Source organism: Anastrepha ludens, chromosome 6, assembly GCF_028408465.1.
Source record: "Anastrepha ludens isolate Willacy chromosome 6, idAnaLude1.1, whole genome shotgun sequence".
NCBI lineage: Eukaryota > Metazoa > Arthropoda > Insecta > Diptera > Tephritidae > Anastrepha > Anastrepha ludens.
In genome coordinates, this window is record NC_071502.1 from 7,060,747 (window position 1) to 7,084,101 (window position 23,355).

Sequence of the window (23,355 nt, forward strand, 5' to 3'; positions counted from 1 at the left end):
GTATACCGCCACGAGTTGTTTCAAACTTTTTTCGTCCCTTTCATGTACTCTGGATACATTTTTCATCATATTTTGACTAAAATATTGAAGTAGGAAGGAATCTAAATTTTTACACGTTTTGTTTAGGGGTAGTCAGAGGCCCGAAAAAATGATGACTTTTAATATTTTTTTTTTGCTAGTCAATTGCTGTATTTCACAAAAATTAAATTATAGTATTAATAAATCATGTTTCGACTTGACGAAATTTAAAAACAAAAAAAATTTCATAATTGTAAAAGTGATCGCTGTTTGTGTGGCACCTGTTTTTCAAGAAGTCCTTTGAGATGATGATCGCAAGTCCTTGGAATTCATCCAAAATCAATCGGACGGGAGAAATTAGTTTTATTAATAGATAATCTTGTGCCTGATCGAAGCTTTTATTTTTTTCAAAATTAACATTATGGCGGCCTCAGGAGATATTTTTCAGATTTTTGGAGAAAAAAACCGACAATTGTTTTAAAAAATCGAAATTTGGAAAACAAAAAAATCCTTCCATGAGGCGAGAGTTTTTTATGTTTTTCAAGAGCAGCATAAATTTTATTTAAACCTACCAAGCGGTTTTTCAGCTACAGTGATCACCAGTTCAAAAAACATAGTTTTGAGAAAAACGCAGCTAAAGTCATCGATTTATTCAGCCGTCATAGCAGCTTCCAAAATATCGGCTTCCATTTTTTCAGCACACGAACGCTCCGGTGCACCCAACCGCCCTTTGTTAATTGTTGATTAACTCAAAAAGGATTTGTCGGATTCACTTTAAATTTTCACACAATATTTTTAAGATATTATACATGAAGAAAATGTTAAAAAAATCAATTTTTTGAAAATTCTGACTACCTCTAACCCCTTAAAACAACATCTTGGCGCGTATTTGAACAACCCTTTAAAAGGGCCTATATTTTTGTATTATATTTTCAACCAAATTTATTTATTCATTCCGTTTTAATTTATATTTTAATATATTATTTAGCGAAATTCCAGTTTTGAGAAATTTAATTTTAAATCAAGTGAAACTTAGTCAAAAAATCGCTAAAAAAATCGAAATCTTATGAGATCATAAATTTTGGAAAGAACTAAATACTTACATACACACAAAATTCAATCTTCGCAGTTTTTGCATAATTTTAATTTTCTCAACTCGCATTGCAATCATCCACAAACCTTTTAATCAACGCTTGCTGCTAATTTTCGCACACATCTTTTGGAATCACATTGAAGGTGGCGGTCATGCGAAGCTCAAAGAAAAATCTTTAATGCAAATGAAAAACAAAATGAACAAAGCTCTCTTAAATCTGAATAAATAATAATAAACGTTAAGCGAAGAAAAATCGAAAATAGTATTCCACAAGTGAGACCAAAACGACTAAATTGAGACAAAATTCGCTAGGCTAAACTACAGGCGCGCAAATGAATGGGCATGGACCACAACGACAACAACGCTAATGGAGCGGTGCGTTGTGGAAAAATTAAATGCGTGCGCACAAAAGCCCGCATAAGCGAGGCAGCGGAAAATGCAGGCCTATGCCAAGTGCGGCTTGGCTGCTAAGCTTTGATATTGACTGATATTATTTATTAGCCGAACAGCTTTTATTGCATGTGGACACTCGTATATTCGTATTATTATTTAGCTAAAACTTATTTACTTGCCAAAGGCCTACAATTTATCGCATCAGAAATCATTAGCCAGCCAAGCCGAGCCAAAGCGAGCCAAATGCGATATGCCAGAGTCATGGCTAGTGCGAAAGGCGGTCAGTGTATGGCCAGCGGACGGCAACCAGCAGCAATGACATGAACATTGGCATTCGCAATACCAAGCTGTCTGCGACAACACTTTTGGGTCTACAATACACACACACACACACACACACACATACACACGCACTTGAATATGTGTTATGTTTTTTTTTACTTTGTTTTTTGCTATTTTGCTGGCAATTTTTATGCATTTTCAATCAAAGTACTTTCGATTCCATTCAAAATGTTGGCAGCCGCACAGATCCGTTTTTGTAGCAGCAACTGCAAACTGATTTGATTTTCGTAGGCTCGTATTTTTGCATTTTTTTCTTTGCGCATGCGTAACATTTCTGTGTCTGTCTGTGTGATGGCCTTGAGCGCTTAAGCTGCAACCAGCCAGCCGCCACCAGCCAACTTTGCAGCGCTTACATTTTATATGTGAATAACGCAAAAAGCCAAGAGCAGTTGAGTTGTGGTTATTTAGTGCTAAGCGCACAGCTTGACATGTTCAGATCACATCTTCACATTGTTTATGGTTATGGGCGAGTGTGGTTTTGCACGGCTGTTGTAGCTCGATAGACATGGTTAAGCCCAAACGCACCCGTTTCTTGGTGATGGTATGGCATATTTTTTTTTTGTATTTTGTGTTGATTATTCTCAATTTTATGCTGAATTTCATGAAGTACTCTAAGCTCAACATTCGCATTAAATGCAGCAGAGAAGTTAATAAGGTGCAGTGGAGTCAGTTCAAAAGTTACATTTCGTGTAATTGTTATGAAAATGGACACGCATATACAGAGTGCTTCATGAAGCGCTGGGGATCGATTGAGCGATCGATTTTCCTTTTCAATTTTTATAGCTAAACTAACTGGCGTTCTGGCAAGCAACCCAGAAACTTCTATGGAAGTTGAATGTTCTGGACAGAGTAAAGAATGCAGCCACGGCGCTCTACTCATGCAAACAACTGTATGTTTAAAATGGGGTTTAGCTCCCAAAATATGATAATTCACGGGCTATATGCAGCTATTGTTCGACCACTTATGACTTACGGAGTTATGGTCTGGTGCCCAACCCTTGATAAGAGAACGTCAATCAAGAGGCTTGAAGTACTCAAAAGACGGCTATATATTTTTTTCGTGGTTCCTAGGAGGCACATAGGACTTCAACAAAAATGTTATAGTTCGGTTTATTCAATGCAAGAAATTTGATTTGTCGCCGCGAACGGCCTGTTTGAAGCGCATCTGTTTCAACTAATCGTCTCCACGCGTCGGATGGTCTTGAAGCCCTTCTGTTTCAACTAATCGTCTCCACGCGTTGGATGGTCTTGAAGCCCTTCTGTTTCAACTAATCGTCTCCACGCGTTGGATGGTCTTGAAGCCCTTCTGTTTCATCTAATCGTGTCCACGTGTTGGATGGTCTTGAAGCCCTTCTGTTTCATGTAATCGTCTCCACGTGTTGGATGGTCTTGTAGCCCTTCTGTTTCATCTATCGTCTCCACGTGTTGGATGGTCTTGAAGCCCTTCTGTTTCATCTAATCGTTTCCACGTGTTGGATGGTCTCGAAGCCCTTCTGTTTTATCTAATCGTCTCCACGTGTTGGCTGGTCTTGAAGCCCTTCTGTTTCATCTAATCGTCTCCACGCGTGGGATGGTCTTGAAGCCCTTCTGTTTCATCTAATCGTCTCCACGCGTGGGATGGTCTTGAAGCCCTTCTGTTTCATCTAATCGTCTCCACGCGTTGGATGGTCTCCTGCGCGCCTGCAATCGCATTCTGGGCAGCAGTTTAAGGGTGCTTTTGCAATATCTCTTTGAAATTCTCCGTAGTGTATGCCCAATCCATTTCCATTTTCGTCGCTTAATATCGAGATAAACAGAAACCTGCTTCGCCAAACTCCGGAGGTCAGTATTGGAGATGGTGTTTGGCCAGAAAACGCGCACAATCCTTCGGAGGCCACGATTGATGATGGCTTGCAGAGCTTGTACATCGCACATTGTCGTATTCCATGTTTCGCCGCCGTACAGAATGACAGACTTCTCGTTTGATTCGAAGATGCTTAATTTCGTACGCCTAGATATATGCGAAGATCTCCAACCTTTGCCTAACACGCCAAAAACAGCGCGACCTTTTGCTATTCGATTGCGTATGTCAGCTGCTAAACCGCCCGTTCTATTAATGATGCTTCCGAGAGAGCAGAATTCATACACTTTTCGATATTAATACCGCGTAACTTCGAGGCGGCTAACTTCAGTATTGCTGGCGCGCTCAACTTTGCACTGTAGAAAACTTGCCCCCAAAGCGACGCTAAGCTTGAGGGAATCATCGATGCTCAAGACAAATAACCTGGGACATTCGAGCATACTTGAGATGCTTCCTGGTATTCCGAACACCACTGACTTCTGTGACCTAATGAATAAATACCTAGACCGACTACATTCAGAGAGGATTGGAAAAATGGTGTAATAAATAATGAAAAGGGGGTCAGTATATCTACTGATGGCTCTAAACTCAATGATCAGGTGGGACATGGTGTGTACTCCGAAGCTATAAACACCTACATATCCTTTCGCTTGACTGATCATTGCTGCGTATTCCAAGCGGAAAACTTAGTAATCTCAGAAAGCCTTTTAGTGCTAAATAAAAGCGTAGTCACAGTAAGAGAAATATTCATTTACGTCGATAGTCAGTAAAAGAGTTTTACAAATTATCAAAAAAACTTGCAGAGGGTTTTAGTCTACTCTGGCTACTAGGACATAATAACATTGAGACTAACTTTGAGACAAATGAGTCAACTAGATTGGGCTCCACGCACCAAAGTAGTCTGGACAAGGTCGACATACCCACGCCCTTGGCAACATGTAAACTTTTAATAGACAGACACATCACTGCTATTGCAAATTCCAAATAGAAAGCGTTAAACACCTGCACTATCAGTAGACAAAGGTGAACCGAATGGAACATGGGCCGCACTAAGACTCTTGACTTAAATTAAGTAGGAAGGATTTAAAAATCGTAGTAGGTATCCTATCTTGGTGCTATCTAATATGATAGGAAGATATGTCAGGAGATTAGGGGCCATACAATGAGTATTGCAGAAGCAGTAGGGATATAGAAAAGGAAGAGACAGTCGACCACTTTCTATGCGGGTGCATAGCTCTGTATAGAAGACGGTTCAGATAGCTCGGTCTCGCTTTTCTGGACAGCATTGCTGATGTTGAAAATATCAAGCCAACTAGCCAGCTTTATAAAGGCCACATAATGGTTAAAAGGGGATGAAGTAGAGCAAGGTTAGGAAAGTTCCGGTGGTATCATAAGGGGCTTCTAACTGGCCGAGGTGTGACGAAGGACAGCTACTTCACCTAACCTAACCTAACCTGATTTGCGTTTAGTGTCAAAAATTTAGTTTAGGTGTCGAAATTTTGATAAATCCGTAAATTCTCGCCTGAACAAAGTTGTGAGATATTAAAATCGAATATCAAAAAATAATTAATGAATAATTGATAGTAATGCGTTAAAGATAAATAAACCGCCCAGTATTCAAGGGAACTGCAAGAGTTCATGAAATATGCACTCAGGGCTAACAAAAAACGCGTTCGTCATTTTGAGCAGTTTTCACTATTTTGCTTTTGTTTATTTCATTTAACTTAATTGCTTATAAAAGTTTAATGTGCTATTCAACAAAAACCCTATAAGTTGTTTTTTCAGACTTTTTGAAAAATTTATCACAATTCTTCCAATTGTTCGCCAAAATTGCAAACTTTTTAGTAAGAATTTTTAGAATAATTTTTGGTATGCCGTCTTATAGCCCATTCAAGTTTAGTACAAAGTGCCAGTTGTAAGTTGCTATAAAATACCGTTGGTTTTTGGCTATAGTTTTTGCTGGCAGTGCTAGCCTATTTTTGTCATATAAATAAAAGTTTTCGAATGTACTTTATATGGAAGAAAATTCGTCACACTGCGAATTGGTGACGTCAATTAGTCGCCTAGTAACAGCGACTTGACTCTATTAGAATATTTTTTCTGGTACTTTTTCTGGTATTTACCCTTAAATGTTAAACCAGCCATTCAAAAGCATAAAATCGAAGTTGCCATTGGCGTGTTGAGCGCCGACAGTCATGAAAAAATTCGGTTTATAGAATGCATAGAAGTCATTTCAATGAAATTGTATTCTAGATACAACCACTTTTTCATGAGTTTGAGGTTTATTTCGGTATTTTCACTGTGGCTGATACATTTTTGCTTCTTCTTCTTTCTTTCTTCTTATTCTTTTATTATAGGTTTTCACCTGTTTTTCTTCACTCATTTACATAGTTATAAATTATACAAGTATTACAAAGTATTATTAAAATTCAAAATGACGAAATGTTATTGTCCTTCAGCTGATGTCGAAATCCAGCTTTCGTGCCATCTCTTTGGTGGTCTTCCAGGTCCGCGCTTTCCATATGGTATATAGTCCCTCGCTATTCGGATAATTCTGTCGTCACTAGCTCTAGAACCGTGATCATTCCTAGCTCGTCTTCTTGTTCTTATTAACTTCACTACGTCATTAACGCCAGTTTCGTCACGAATGACCTCATTTCTAATGCAGTCAAGACGTGTTTTTCCTACGATGGATCGTAGAACTTGCATTTCAGCTGTACGCAGTAGCTGTTTCGTTTTTGCGTTTTCAGCTCGTGCTTCGGCTCCATAGGTCAGGATTGGCCTTATTACAGTCTTGAATATACGCGTCTTGCTTTCAGTGGTCATATATTTGTTTCACCATACAACATCCCTAATGCAACGTGCAATACGTGCGCCCTGCTTAAATCTCTCTCTGACTTCCTTAATAATGTTGCGGTTACTGGATATTTCTATCCCCAGGTATTTAAATTTCATAACTTGCTCTATCATCGTCCTTTCTATTTCAAGTTTGCATCTGACCGCATTCTTGGCAACTACTAAACTTTTTGTGTTTTCTCTGGAGACCTCCATATTAAACTGTTTGGCTGTAACTACAAACTTATGTAGTAATCTTTGCGAATTGTCTTCAGAGTCCGCAATTAATATGGCATCATCTGCATAATATGAAATGGGTATGCTCATGTTATTAAGACAATACCCATCTATTATTTGGTCCATTATTGTATTGAAGAATATTGGGCTCAGCGAGTCTCCTTCTCGTATTCCGCTTGCGCATGGTACTTCGTTGATATATTTTCCATCTATTCTTATTTTTGTTTTCCAATCACAGTTCAGGTTTTTAATGACGGTAAGAATGTCTGCTGATACACCTTGTTTGGCCAAGTTGTTCAAAACATCTTGCAGTTTGACTCGGTCGAATGCTTTTGTTAAGTCAACAAAACACATATATGCAGGTGCATTAAATTCAATTAACTTTTCCATTTTTACATCAAAACAATTTCACATTACGGATCTGAAATATTCGAAAGTATGAAAATCGCGGTACCCGTGACTTTCACAAAATTGCTCACTTGTTCATTAAGCGGTTAATGGCACCATTTCATCTTTCTTACTGAAGAAATGTATTAAAAAATGTGCACGCACATTTAATTTATAGCCGAATTAAACTACTTTTCAAACTATTAATGCCCCACCCTGTTCTTTGTAGATCTACTCTTACTATGCGAAAAGTCAATATTGCTTGCCCATTAAATCAGTTTAATAATCAGCAGTTGGCGTTTATGATTATATTAGAATGCGCTTACGAATGTAAAAACACTTCAACAACGTGATTTTTTTTATTTTTTTTTTTTGTAATGCGTAAATCATAAAGCAGCTTTTCAAGTATTTATAAATAAATATTACGCATACGACGTGTAGCATCAGCATAGCACTCATTTCAAACTTGTGCCTCCACAATAGGCTTCAAAATTTTCTTAAATTAATAGAACATAGTTTCGCTATAAAGTTTGTAATATACAGAAATATTTAAGGTACATCGACTAATACCCTCCATCGAGTTGGTGTCAAGTATTCTAGAGTTTGGGAGCAGCTTCAGATATTTCGCACGTATGGGATCCTACCCTTGCATCATAATAAGCCAAGTTTGAAATTTTGTACAAGTTTTATAACAATTTGGGAAAGTTTCATCTAATTTCAAAACTTTTCAGAATTCAGAAAGAATTTGAGTACTCAATTTTATAGCCTTACTTCTGGGTTAAATTTGCTCAATTTGGCTAAAATGCGACAAATTGTCATCTAAATTGTAAACTTTTTAATCAGTGTACCAAAATTTTGCAAATTTGAAGGGGCTCAAACTTTCCGCTGATTTTTTATAATATTTCACCTGAAGATTATGCGCTTTTTCTCCTTACATATAGCAAATACACTACATTTTTGTTTTTTATACGGAGAAAATGCGAAACGTCCTCAGGGAGAAAAATTATCAAAAATCAACCACAATTTTGAGCGACTTCGAAAACGCACTTTGTTAACCCAAAATTTATAAAAGCTATAAAATTGAGTACCCTAATATTTTTAACTCCGTTAAAAAAGTTTGAAATTTGAGTGAGAGGAGTTTTAACGAATTTTTAAATCTTGCATAAAGTTTGAAACTTGGATTATTACGCTGTTTATTGTAGATTGAACTATATTTCCAATACAAAAAATAATTTAAATTAAAAAATAAATAAAAAATAGTCAACAATTCTCAATATGTGGTGCCTTTTTAATAATTTCGAGGCGTGTGTAATACCAGAACGTTATTGACTACCGCCACATACTTGTACTAGTCCGGGCGTATTTTAGCCTTCACGAAATGTACTAGTCCGGATGCTTCACTAAAAATACATACGTCTATTACATAAGAGCGTGGTCACTGTTAAAAAGTAACAACAATTGATTTTTCGAAAATTCGCAAATTTATTGATAATTTGGTCGCCAATACTCAATGCAAATACCTCAGTAGCAAGTCCAATCTTCTGCAAATTTTCCGAATTTGTCGCGAAAGTTGATCTAAATTACATGGGCTTCCATCTGCGAAGTTGCATTTTCATCAGAGCTCACACATTTTCTACGAGATTTGCATACGGTGGCTGAGATGGCCAATCTAAAGTGAAAATTCCGTTGTCCTCTTGAAGGATCCAGCTATCATTTTTCTTGATATACCATTGCTTAGCAGATGGTAACAAAGCCTTTTGATATATTTAATTAATTTTTTTCGGCACTTAAATTATCGATTAATAAGACAAAAAGTACCGAAACCTTTGTTTGAGAAGCACCCCCAAGCATGGACCTTGACGGGGTGTTTAACAGTCCGTTTTGAAGCATCCTACTGGTGGAGGTTGTACGGGCGTGTTGGATGCTCGGTAATGCCCAGAAGGAGGATTCATCAGAAAAAAATACATTGCTCCATTTCCTTGGCGGTCCAAGTTTTCCTTCGTGCAGACCACTCGTTTTTCAACGTGTTTTGCACTCAACATTGGTTTTTCCAAAGTACTGCGCTATTTCAGTTTATTGGCAAGCAAGTGCCTGCGAATCGTTCGGTAAGATATGTCAACACCTTTTGCTTTCAATTTCACAGCAGCTCCACGTAAAGTCAAAGTTGGATCTTTCGAGAACAATGCGAAAATCATTTTTTCGTCTTTTTTTGAGACTTTGCTTGCACTTCCGCGATCAGGAAAATCATCAACGCTACCGACCTTTTTATAGCGATTTATCCACTTGCTAATGAACTGCTTCGACTTTCCCATATATTTCGCAGCAGCAGTTTGCGTTAATTTGGGTCCTTTTTCATGCAAACATAGAAAAATTGCCTCAAAGCGAGAGGCGTAAACAGCACTCATTTCGAAAACCCACTCAATTGAACACTAAATTTTACAGACAGCTGACTTTTTACAAAAAGCATGAAGGACTGAGGGCTATAGGACATAGAGGGCATGTCATAGAAAAAGAAACAGGACGCTATGATTTTTCAACTACGTGTAACAGTGACCACGCTCTTATGTAACAGACTGTATATTTAGCTTCTCACGATCACTCAACGTGAATTTTTCTGTATTGGAAGAAGGAATATTAGGTCAATCATTTCTCTACTATATGAAATCTGTGGCCTCCAGTATGACTGCAAAACGACTTTCATTGATGAGTTCGGAAAAGTAAGAAATCTAAAGGGCAATCTTATTTTGCTCTGAAAGGTTCGATCGTAGTCTTTACGCAAATGAGCCTACATTCTACTAATTTCGTCTGTCGAGTTGGTTTTCATAAACCTATCGTAAGACAAAATTTTATAAAAATGAATTCGACATCATCAGCCACCAGCCACCAGTCACCAATTAAGCCTCACCAGCGGAGCTATTAGGTATTTATTCGCTGTACTTTGCCTATTTAAAACTCATACAGCTCGCCAATGTGCACATTTCCTATTTTTCATATACAAGGTGGCGCAAAATTAGTCATCCTATCGGAAGATTTATTACTTTTGCAAATGGCGTAGTCCGTAAGTATACAAACAGACAAGCAGTGGAGGGCGTAAAACTCAAAAGAAAGATTTGCATCAACCAAAATCACTTTTTTTTATTTAATAAAAAAGTTATTCAGAACAAAATGTGGGTGATTAGGTTTGGTTAGGTTAGGCTGAGTGGCTGTCATCCGACGTACTTAGGCCTGAATATCCCCATTGTGTTACCATTGGTGCTCGTCCTTTACCTTCCTGAGTTCACTCTGAACCAGCCTGCGGACTGGATGATTAATTTTATACAAAACAAAACACTTTCTCATTTTTATATTCTTGTTAGTATTTCAAGCCGAAAAAAAGTGTACGGACATACATGAAATTGACAAAATTCCTCTTGTTTTTATACAGAACACATAAGACTCATTAGTGTTTTAATAAATTTAAGATAATTTTGTTTTCGAGACAAATCCCGAATTTTCGGGACTATATTAGAAATGGTCCAAATCTTGTAGTCAACAAAACCATAAAACTGTTTCAGTTAAGAACTTTACTGAATTAAATAATATTTTTTCGAGACGAATTCCGGAATTTCGGGATTACATTAAAAATGGTCCAAAATCCCGGACTCAATATAAATCGGTAATATTCGCATACCGAACATGCATATTCGAGCGTAATTTTTAGGAAAATTGTTTCAGTTAAAACTTTACTGAATTAAAGATGATTTTTTTCGAAATTTGGGTATTTATCCCAAACATGCATATTCAAGCGTGAATTTTCGGAAAACTTTACTGAATTTAAGATCATTTTTTTTCGGGACTAGTCCCGCGATATCGCGATTACATTAGAAATGTTCCAAATCCCGAAGTCAACAATAACCGTTAATATTGGCATCCCTAACATGACTATTCATACGTAATTTCTACGAACACTGTTTCAGTTAAGGTAGTAGTCCGGTGTAACGACCGAAATCTCGACGTTTTTCATGAATCTTTAAAAAAACAAAAAAAAATTCGATCGTTTTAAAGTTTTTACATGTTTTGTTGGTGTTTTGAAGTATATAAAAAAAAATGTTTAAAGTTAATTTTATATTAATTTAATGATAAGATGAGTTGGTTCGGGGAAACACACAGCCTTCCAAAGTCATCTGGAATAAAAAATTCAAAGAGATTATTATTCTGTATACTTTATTTTAGGTCCCGAACCTAAAATAGACATAAAAATAAAAAAAATGGCGGACTTGTGAAAAAGTTCTCAAAATCTAATTTTTTTTCATCATAAATTGTTTAAATTGAATAGTTTATTATTAAAAAATTAAATTTTTTAAAGGTCCAGGATCTAGATATGTGTGTCTAGAACAACGGGTTAAATTTTTAGCCAAATCGATTGAATAGTTTTGAGTCAGTGATTCCCCAAAATTTCGAAAACATGGTTTTGAGAAAAACGCGTTTAAAGTTTCGACAACAGCTGCTGCTGCCGTGTCACACGCTTTCATACACACTACGGCGCGCTCTCTTATTTTAGCTATAACTTTAAAAATAATTAAAATTTTTGTCTGAAATTTTTATAGTATATTTTTAAGATGTTTTTCTTCCGAAAAAATGTAAAAAAAAAATTTGATTTTTTGAACCCGTCACAGCGGGCTACTACCTTAAACATTTTTATTTGTGTGGAGTAAGTACGCGTACATATCCGAGGGTTAATCAAATCAACCTTTATCCCAAAATTGTAAAATATATGCATCGATATGCACCTTACACATAAACGTTTTTAATGAAGGGTATAAAACTTACAAACGCACAATCGAATGCCAAAAATGATTACTGCATATGCAGCACTAATCTTAAATCAGCGATAATCGTATAAGTGTCTACGCTGATTCAAGTGCACACACATTTAATCATTGATCTGCCTTCTTATTTTTTTGCAAATAATCACTTTTGATTTCAACACCGCATAATCGTTCAACAAATTTTGAAAAGTCATCGCATTGTAAGATGACAAGTGCTGGCATGACATGAAATCCATACGATTGCGTGTATGTATATGTGAATATATGTACGTATGTAAATGTTAATATATGTGCACATGTACTGGGGTAAGTGTATATTTGTATAAGTGTAGGAGTACGTGCTCTACAGCGGAATTCACTCGTTTTGAACAGATGGCCTCCTTTTCGCCGTAAGAAACCAGCGGGTCTTCTTCTTCTCTTTTGCACGAGTAACTGATGAGTTTTATGCAAACAGGCTGTGAATATCGATTGTTATCAACGTTGCGCTTTTTTTCTTTTTAGTTTTTTCGGTAGTAGGGCATGTTAAAGGGTGGTTAGCTTAATTTCCAATGTCCAAACAGTAGTCCCGCCGAAAGTGCGACGATTGTACTTTTTTCTTATTTACCCTAGTTTTTTCGGAAAAATATTTCTGATCATGTTACCAGAATACCTTCTGAATAAGAAGCAAATTGAATTTCGAATAGAAATTATTCTAAATATATCAACACAGTGGCATGGAGTGGATCACTTGTAACCTATGTTGATAAGAAAGAAACTAAAACCAGTTTATTGAAATTTGCACAGTAGTTTTTGAGCCAACTAGTATTTGCTAACAACAAATTTCAAATATTCTGCATAATACGCTAAATAAATACGCCGAAAAAGTTATCAATGCGGTTTCAGAGCAAAGCGATGCCTTTTCACTCTCCCAAATATTTTAAAAACGCCACGAATACAAAATTATGCTATGCTGCCTCTTCATATCTTTTAAGGGGGGAGCCTGCTTTAGAGGCTTGAAAAAATCGATATTTTCGTGGATTTTTTTGGGAAGGTAAGAAATATTCGATTGAAACGAAACTTTCAGATTTTATTTTTATATATTTCAGCAGTCTTCTCAAATTTTTTCATTGAAATATATGTCATATGATGCCTGGTACAAGCATTTTGCCGAAGCGCCTCGCGGGAAAGATGCAGGTCGCAATTTTCATCTAAAACCAAAACCCCCAAAAAATTTTATTTTAGTATAGTACAGCTTCTTGTTAAACCAAGAAAATTAAACAAAAAGTGCGAAATTCAACAATTTTTCGCTAATTAAAAAATAATAATTTTTGTGGAAAAACAAATTCATTTTAGATTGTTTAAAAAGTGGGTTCATCATAACGTTCTTAAAGTTTTTCAAGTTCAACTAGAAGATAATTTAATTTCGATAGGACGTTTAACTTTTTCCCTATCTTTCCCGCCAATTAGGAAAAATCGCAAAAATAAAAAACCGAGAAATCGCACTTCGAGCGTTCCGGCCGCTCGTACGAGTATACCTGCTCGACGCTTGCTCACAATTTCTTCTGTAACTCCGAAAATATTTTGAATTTGCTTCTGAAATTTTGAGGACACATTCTTGTATAGTTTGGGAAGACATTTACGCAAAAAAAACGATTTTTTGAAGCCTCTACAGCAGGCTCCCCCCTTAAGCTAACCACTTGAATGTCCAAAAAGTAGTCCCGTCGAAAGTGCGCCGAATGTACTTTTTTCTTATTAATCCGCTGCCTGGCACTGGAATGGAGCTATTTGAACATTTTTGACCAATGCTTTTCACTGTCCCAAATATTTGATAAATTATGCTATGCTGTGCTTTTATGCTATGCTATGAAAAGCTTTTAACGAAGTGTTTGACAAACTGAACCGAAAGTACATATTGAGCATCATCTAAAGGTCTTAGGCATACCTTTGAAATTGGTAACACTTAGCAAAAGCTCCGATAAGCAAAACTTTAACAAACACTTGAGCACAAATGAGAATTTAAGACAATGTCCGCCAATCGTTTCGAAGTGATTTCTTATGTTAAACAGGGGGATGCGCGCTCTCATTCCTACTTTTCAATTTCACATTTTTTACAAATATACACAAATTAGCGCCTATGCGGATGGCATCATAATTATAGCCAGATGCAAACAAGCTCTGAAAGAAACATTTACGCGCCTAGAATCAACTAGTAGGAGGGTAGGGAATTGACATCAACGAAGAAAAAGCCAAATATATGGAAGGTGCCAAACGCAAAGTAACAAGTAACTTGGCAACTATAGCTTTGAAAAAGTCAATGAATTATATGCCGAGTACGCAGAAAGATTCACCAATAGCCCTACAAGAGAGAATAAGAACTGCAAATAACATATAACTTCGCGCATACAAAACTGATGACGTCGAGACGACTCTCCAGAAACCTGAAACTTCGAATATATAAAAGTGTCATAAGACCTACACTCACATACGGTTCCAAAGTCTGTGTGCTGAAATCAAATGACGTCGATCAATTAATTTGTTACGAAAGAAAGGTATAGAGCGCTGTACGACGTGAAGATGATACCCACCCCATTCGGTACAATGAGGAGTTAGGCACACTTATCAGAGGTGCAAATGTTGTCCGATACGTTAAAGCGCAAAGAATTCGATGGTACCGTCACCGTCACATTTTGCGCATGAGTGGTGATAGAACTGTAAAAAAGATATTCGAAGCAAATAACCTCTGTAGATGAATAAATAAATAAATCCACAAGGCGACAGAAGAAGCGATCGGCCGAGAAAAAGATAGAGAGATGAGTTAGAAGAAGACATACGAACTCTGGGCATATCTGATGTCATAAGAAAAGCTGAAAACCGAGTGGCGTGGAGGCGAATTGTAACGGAAGCAATGGTGCACGCCGAACTGTGATGCTATGATGGTGATGATTCACTAACAACCAAGTTTCTATAATTTTACTTATAAGTATAATTTGTTTCTAACTAAATATGTAAATATGGGTATTTTCTCACAACCATCAAACACTCAGCGAAAGCTCTTGGTACGAGATCCCCTTCTATCAGAATGTTTACATGACACAAATCACTTGTAGCCGTCTAGTATTTATTTACATTTCTGACAAATTGTGCCTTAAAAGCCATGAACTTTAACCCGTTAATGGCGAATAGTTTATTCTGCCACGCAATCTATTTTAAATTGTATACGGAAGCAAGTTTGTAGAGACTATCGTAAATTTTGCTGAAAATTGGTTGATTCGTACGCTTAAGTATAACAAAAAGTAAACTAAAGGAAAAAAAAGAAGCGAAACATTTGTCGTTGGGGAAGTCGGCTTATAACTGTAGCTTCCTCGATTTGTACAAAAATCAAAACCCACGCCACAAATAAGAGGAGTAGCTCGGCCAAACACCCACTTAAGGGAGTGAGCGGCCATTATATTATATTATTATATATATTAATGACCCTTTGTTTCTCTCTGAAAACATAGGAAATTATAAAATTTGTATATAAATTGAAAATAAATTAATAAATAAATTTTTAGATTTATTCAATTTTGTAAATTTGGTACAAAGATTTCATCTTTGGTTCCTTTTAACATTTAGAATTTTTTTTTTGTAATTTTTTAATAAAATGTGTGTCCTTAAAACATTTAAAAAACAAAAACTTAAAAAAAAGCTTGAGAATGTTAAATTTTTTGTTGAAAATTTTGAGAGAAAAATATTATATTTGAAAAAAAAACTAGTTTAATAAAACACATTTACTAAAACAAAAAACTTAAAACAAAATATTTTAGAAAAAACATTTGAGCAAACTTTTTTTAAATTAAACTTTTTTGTTAAAAATTTGGCAAAAAACAATATCGTATTTGAAAAACAAAAAGAATTTTTTTGTAAATTTTTTAATATATAAAACTTAAAAAGGAAAATTTAAATTTTTTTATAAATATTTTTTCAGGAGTTTTGAATGCATGTATTAAAAAAAAGCTTAAACAATATATTTGAAAAAATTAAATTTTTTATTGATAATTTTGAGGAAAAACTATTTTTTCAGCATTTGTGATAAGTGAATTTTCTTTAAGAAAATATTATATATGTCCTTAAAGAATATATATGTATTTAAAAAAAATTTAAACAATATATTCAAAAAATAATAAATTTTTTATTGAAATTTTTTTTGTTGAACATTTCTAGAAAAAAATTACAATATATTTCACAAAAAATTTGATTTTTCAATAAAATACATGCGCTCTGAAAACAAAAACTACAAAAAATTTGTTTGTTCAAATTTTGAAAAAAATATTGTTTTATCATTTGCGAAAACCACCTTACCTTCTTAGAATTTTTTCTTGTTTTCCTTGAGCCTATGCTCAGTAGTTTCTGAAGGCTTCATAGTGGCATTTTTATAATATAACTTTTCGATCTATGTTCAAATACGAGTTCGTACAGTGAACCAGTCAAAAATCATTGCAAAATATTGCTCTATCGAGGCTCTAGTCATTGGTATTATGCCCGTTTGCAAATCGACTGAAGCGCGTCACTACTTACATTACCATCACGGGGTATTTTCCACTGGTTCGCAGTACGTATTTGTATATAACTCGAAAAGTCATGGGGATAACATTAGGAAACTTTCTTACAAAACATAGTCTCTGTTGTTAATGAAAAAAAAAAAATAAGATAAGCAGCTGAGTGTATTTCCATTATGACAAAAACGATTTTTTCCCTAAAAATTTTCAACAAAAAAAACTCAATAGGAGTTAAAGGAAAAAAATAAAAATAAAATATAAACTTATATCCTACAAACATGAGAAGGTAGTAACAGCGGGAGCTATCATTGACTATCATAAGCATACAAGGCAGAAGCAAACTGTTACCTGGCAGCACCGAGCCCACCTCGGCTATCAACCTCAAGTAAATAAACCATTAACAAAGAGATAATAATTCATCCTTCATCCTACATCCTTCTTATATTCCCTTCTCCCTCTTCTCTCCACAACCGGTCCACGCTTTTTCGAAACTTAACAGATCCCTTTCACCAGGTCGAGTAGGCGACAGTTTGCATAAACACCTTTCAATGATTATTTAATTTAAACACCCGATAGGCAGTAATGGGTTAAACAGATAGGATAGAAATACACACATGCGCAATGACTTTCCATAAATTCTCATTATTTTTTTCTCTTTTTTTATAATGGAATAGAAGTAAGCAAATGTGTCTGCTTTGAATTCAAACGCAGGTGTGTACCAAAGGAGTACTTTGAATGTGCGCAGAATGACAGCGCATGCGCGCACCTAAATCACTTTTTAGCATTGCAAATTTCAGCACAACTGAATTCAAGAGCTATTCTGTACAACATTCATTAAATACATAAACATACATATGTACGTACATATTTAAAATCGAATCACGTGACATTGAGTGAGAAGCACTACAGACAATTCAGCTGGGTAGTGGAAAAGGACCCAGCGTGGGAATGTTGAATATTGCGATAGATATTGCGACAAAATGAAGAAACTTGTTGTGTTGAGACAAAGAGGGATACTTATTACTGTTAATCTTAAACGTAGCCTTGTTCTTTCTCTCTTCTTTCGTGGTTTCGCTGTTCTGATTCAAAATCTTGCACTTGATTGTGCTAAGTGGAGTCGCTGCTTTTCACACAAATAATAGGGATTTCATGTTTGGGGATTTTTATTTTGGTGATTTCAAGTCCTACTCGTATTAAATTCTATACAATTTTTAAATCGGTTTAGGTAAAAACTGCATATCATTGATTTTGATTGCGAAACACCCAGTAGATTGGCAAACCTCCGAGAGTATTTTTGCCTTGAAAAAGTATTTGTAAAACAACATCAAGACGCACACCACAAATTGGAGTAGGAAATCGGCGAAGCACCCAAAAAGGGTATTTCAGCGTAAAATTCAAAATTCTTTTTAAGATGGTTTCGATTGTTTGCTTTAGTTCATAAATTCACCGTTTTTTGGTATAATTTGTTGTCATTTTAAAGATAGCTTCAAAATGGTTCTCTCAAAGAAGTCGAGACGAAAAACTCTAGTAATCGACTTTCACAATCTTCTCTTGATGCCAATTTTTAATCACTCAGAAAGTTTTGCAATGATAGAAAAAGGGGGTAATCGCTTTATGCCAGGTCCAGACTATATGGTAGATGCATTAAAACTTCCCAACTACGCTCGTGGAGTTTTTGGCAAGTCTCCATAGATGTGTGCAGCCCTACTTTTTGTTGATGGAACACAAAACCCCTTCTGTTGGCCAATTCTGTCCGTTTCTGCTCAATCGCTAGCTTCAAATGGTCCAGTTTTTAACAGTAGAGTTTTGAATTTAGTGTTTGGCCATACGGAAGCAACTCATAGTAAATTATTCCTTGAAAACCCCATCATACATCCAATAGAACCTTTCAAGCCGTGAGTCCTGGTTTGGCCACCGTTTGAGCTGCTTCATCACGCTTTGATCACGGTCGTTTTCGCATAATATTGTCGTATGTGACCCATGTCGCATCACCAGTTTAAAAAGTATGTTGATTTCATTGCATTTGGCCAAGGCTTCGCACATGGAAATTCGATTCATCATGTTTTTGAAGTAAAACTTCTTAGGCGTCGATTGACGAGCGAGAATGGAGAGTAAAATTACAAGGCCATGCAACGTTTTGGGCATTTTCGTTCCGCGAGAGAGAAAAAAGATATATAATGTAGAGGAAAAGGAAAGAGAGAGCTATACCTTATATACATCTTAGATACATTTTAGGCTATTCACGTCTCCCTTTTGTGCGGTCCTTCGTCTTTTCTCTCATCATCGACATTTTTTAACATCAAAAATGCCGTAACGGTTTCGACGAAACCAAAATTGCACGCAATTAGCTATTAAAGTCTCGGCATCATAAACACCATTCACAATTTTAGCGACCTGGCTTGTATTTTCGCTTTTATCAAAGAAAAACTGTAAACTATACTTGTCTTTGTTCGATTCCCTGTAGCCCGAAACTGGATGGAAGAAACGAAAAACAGCAAATGATTTTTTTAATTAGTTTGATCGATACCTTACGAGATGTCGATAACTACAGCCATATACCGAAAAAATAATGGATTTCTTTTTCCTCTCACTAATCTATATTTAAAAATAGCCTGAGAGATGTTGTTGTTGTTTTTAGCGACTAGCGCCGCTTTACTACCACTGTCCCCATGTGATGATGTCTTGCTGATCCATGTATACCAGCAAATTATTTATCTCGATTTCTAAGATCTCATTAATTTGCTGTAAGAAAGGCTTACCGAACGAGCGCAGTCGTGCCCTGACTAGCACTAGACGTTCACATAAGTAGTGCAAAAGACTTTCCTTACCACTTCCGCTTGACAGCTTCTGCAGATGGGATTGAAGGTGAGGTTGAGTCAGGCTGCAAGATCCCTTACCCTCCAATAATCTGTAATGATTGCAGTGATGCGTGAAATGTTTGGTCGAGAACATCCTAACAGGTGATTTGTCCTTTGGATTTTGTACGACGGCCATGTTGTTTTTTGTTGTAATATATGTAGTCAATTGCTTCCACTTTCTTTCGGCTAATAGTGTGAAGCAATGGATACTTTTACTGTGTTGAGTGAGGTGGAGACTGCCACCGCCTCTGCTATGTCTATTGTCGAACCTTTTCTTGCTAGCTCATCCGCTCTCTCATTACCACGTGTATTTCAATGACCGGGAACTCGTATCAGAGTAATTTCAAGTCAATGAATAAGCACTTCTAGTTCCTCTCTACACTGTAAGACTAGTTTGGATGAAATGAAGTTGGAGTCTAAGGCCTTGATAGCTTCTTGACAGTCTGAGAAGATAGCTACTCTTGCATCAACTTCCTTGTAGAGTTTTAGTGATTTGCATGCTTCCCTGATCGCTAAAGTTCCGCCTGGAAGACGCTGGCATAGTCAGGAAGTCGAATTGACTAAGATAGGTTGAGTGGGTCCGAATGGAAGCCAGCTCTCACATTACAGTTCATTTTAGCACCGTAAGTGTAGATTTCAATATCGTATCTTCCAATCACCTTCCCTTTGCTCCATTTGGCTCTCGGTGGAAAACGTACCGTAAAGTCTTTCTTGAAGTTAAGGTCGGGGACTGTGTAGTCTGATCTGTTTTTGAGCAGCGAGGATCCCTATAGGAGCATTTTGATGTGACCGTACGACCTTGTTGTCCTGGTTCTTATGTCTCTGAGTCTCACCGCGCTGCAAGTAGCGATTGTTTTTATATGTAAGTCTAATGGTAATAGATGAGTTTACACATTGAGCGCTTCAGTAGGACTGGTGCTAAGCGCTTCTGTAGTTAAGATACACGCTGTTCTTTGTAGCTTGCTCAGCTTGGCTTGGTTGTATTTCTTTTGTTGTTGCGGGCCACCAGACTAGTGCTGCATATGTTAGTATTGTCCTCACAATGGCTGTGTTGGACCAATTGGATAGTTTTCGTTCGAGACCCCATTTTTACCCAACATTCTCTTACACGTGTAAAGTGCTATATTAGCTTTCTTTACCTTGCACTCTACGATGGACCTCCAGCTGGGTTTGGGATCTAAGATGACGCCTGTGAGATGAGAAGCATGTGTTTTTAGCTATGCCAACAATTGAAATCAAATTTTGATAGCCATTTTCATTTTATTAAAAAATCCCGTTTCATAGGTATGAGCTTAGTACTTCAAGATAATACTTTATTCGCCGCTGAATTAGGTCCGATTTTGTTTTTGTGGTTCCTCATAAATAAGAGCCTCTAATCAATCTGCGTGAAAAATCCACTTTTCCTAAAAATAAAGTTCCTACTTCAGTCCATCTATCACAAGCGACTTCCTGACAAGAACCAATCTTCAGATACATCACACACAGTGCGTTCAATAACGACAGCACAGCGCCTTATTTAATTAAAGTAATTTTTTAGGAAAATACTGGTCATCCTTTTACAAAAACTGTATCGACTCGTTTGATAAGCTTGAAACTTATCTCAGAAGAGATTTAATTAATTTAAATGAAGATCAATTTGAAATTGAAATTTGAAAAGGTCGAGCCAAGGAGCACCAGGAGATTTCGTGGCTCCTAAAACACTCAGGCTAAAGAGCCCATTGTATTTATAGCTCTGGAAAGGGGGGTAGGTCAAGGCGGAAGGAGAAAAGTATCAGAGATATTTAGTCCTGTGAGAATTTTCCAGATTCTTTGGCAAATCTGTAAATATCCTCCAGTTTTAGAGAACGAGTATTACTCATTCTCATGACATCGGAACCCAATACTCGTAGCCTTGCTCTAGCAAAGGCAGGACACTCACAGAGAAAGTGCTCAGTGATATCCGCCTCCTCCAAGCATGACAGGCATACTGGGTTCTCGATGGTTCCAATGGTGGTCATATGCTGACCCCATGGCTTGTGTCCTGTAATGATGCCGACCATCAACCGAATATCTTTCCTTCTAAGTTTTAGTAGAAAGTTTGACAGTTTTCTGTTCGGACTTGTAATAAAACACTTTGCAGTTCTGCAGTGTTCCAGGCCGGATCATCCCTCTTTATGTAGAAGATTAATTTACTGTATAACCATCACAAATTTACTAATCTCATTTCATTGTGTCTCATTTCAGGGCCTGGGTCATATCAGCGGTTGCCACATCAATCCCGCCGTCACAATTGGCTTTCTCATTGTTGGTGAAATGAGCATTTTGAAGAGTTTATTCTACATCATCATGCAACTGGTTGGTGCCATAGCCGGCGCTGCGTTTATATACGTAAGTACAAAGTGGTGGTCCTTTGAACTAAAAACAGACAAAAATTTAAGTCTTGAACAAACTTTCAAAAAAAAAAAGAAGACGCAAAAAAGAAAAATATTTTCATAAAAGAAACTGTAAAATCGCATAGCACGAAAACTGTTAAGTTTTGAGTATCTATCATACAAGCCAAATTAATTAAAATAAGCTAAATATTATCGCCCTTCTATGTTATCTAAAACGACTTTCCCGTTAACCCTCTGTAATAACAACAAAAGCGAAAAATCTATTAAGTAAATTTCTGCATTTTGCTTAGGCTTCTGTAAGCTCCGAATTGGCTGGCACGAATCTAGGCGTTTCTTCAGCCGATGTTGGACTCGGTGCCGGGCAAGTGGTAATGATTGAGGCTTTGATCACCTTCATTTTGGTATTCGTTGTGAAGGCAGTATGCGATCCTGGACGCACGGACATCAAAGGCTCGGCGCCACTTGCTATCGGACTCTCCATAGCCGCTGGACACTTGTGTGCTGTAAGTGGAAATATGGATATTTAGAAAAAAATCAAAACAAAAAAAAAACAAAAAAAAAATGTAAAGAAAAACAAAAAAATTAAAAACAAAAAACAAAAAAAAAAAATTGTAAGAAACAAAATGAAAAACAAAAAAAATTAAAAAAAAAAAAAATCTATTAAAAACAAATATTAATTCTCTGTCCCCCATTGCAGGTCAAATTGACTGGCTCCAGCATGAATCCAGCGCGTTCTTTTGGCCCGGCAGTCATTCACAACGTATGGACGGATCATTGGGCCTACTGGGTGGGACCCATACTTGGTGGCATCATTGCGGCAATCTTCTACAAGCTTTTCTTTAAGGTGCGCAAGGGCGATGATGAGGATCATTCGTATGATTTCTAAAGCAAAGAAATTACAAAATGAATACAAAAACAAGAAAAACAACAAACAGAAAACCGTAGCAGAAATGTGAAACAAAATTCGCTTGTGCACGCACCCATACACACCCGCAGCCAATAGTGCATGTGTATGTATGTGCATGTGCGTTATGTTTTTGATTTTTGTTTACCGTTCCGCGCATACATATGTACGTTTATTATCTATGAGCTGAATAAGCTAAGCGCTGTTCACGCATTTGCATACATACATACTTACATACAACAAACATCGTTTACAGCAGCCCACTTGCGTTCGCAAATGAAATGGAAATGTTGCGTATACGTCGCCAAATGGTATTAGGATGTGTACCCCCAAATATAATATTATAATTTTAATTTAAAATAGCTAAATAAGCACCACGAGAATCCGCACACCCACATCAACACACCCACACGCACACACCCTCACCTGCATGCATACCTTTGTAATTCGTACAAAAAATCGTTTAATCATTTATCATTTTTTAAGCTGCGCGCTTAGCTCCAGCACTTTTTATTCGCATGTGTTGGATATCATTACCTCTTACCTCTTACCTCATCCACCCACACCCCCTGCACTCATTAGCGATTTCCTTTCATGCCCGCCGCCTAAAGATGCCACAGTCAGCAAGTATTCATAATAAGAATAAAATTAAAAAAAAAAAGAAAAATTGTGAATGTTTGCAAAGAACTTTTTGAAAAAATTTCAATAGCAAGCAGCCGCTGCTCATTCGCCAAATTGTTTATTTTTATGC

General features: G+C 36.6%; 1 protein-coding gene across 2 annotated transcripts in view; it reads left to right on the forward strand.

Moving 5' to 3' along the window:
* Nucleotides 1-22,640, forward strand: part of LOC128868536 (aquaporin) — a 131,149-nt gene extending 108,509 nt beyond the window's left edge. For both annotated transcript variants that reach the window (XM_054110736.1, XM_054110735.1), the window contains 3 exons: nucleotides 21,552-21,695; nucleotides 21,991-22,203; nucleotides 22,398-22,640. In XM_054110736.1, the coding sequence (XP_053966711.1) occupies nucleotides 21,552-21,695; nucleotides 21,991-22,203; nucleotides 22,398-22,586 (546 nt within the window). In that variant the 3' untranslated portion in view covers nucleotides 22,587-22,640. The remainder of the gene's footprint in view (nucleotides 1-21,551; nucleotides 21,696-21,990; nucleotides 22,204-22,397) is intronic.
* The last annotated feature ends 715 nt before the right edge of the window (nucleotides 22,641-23,355 follow it).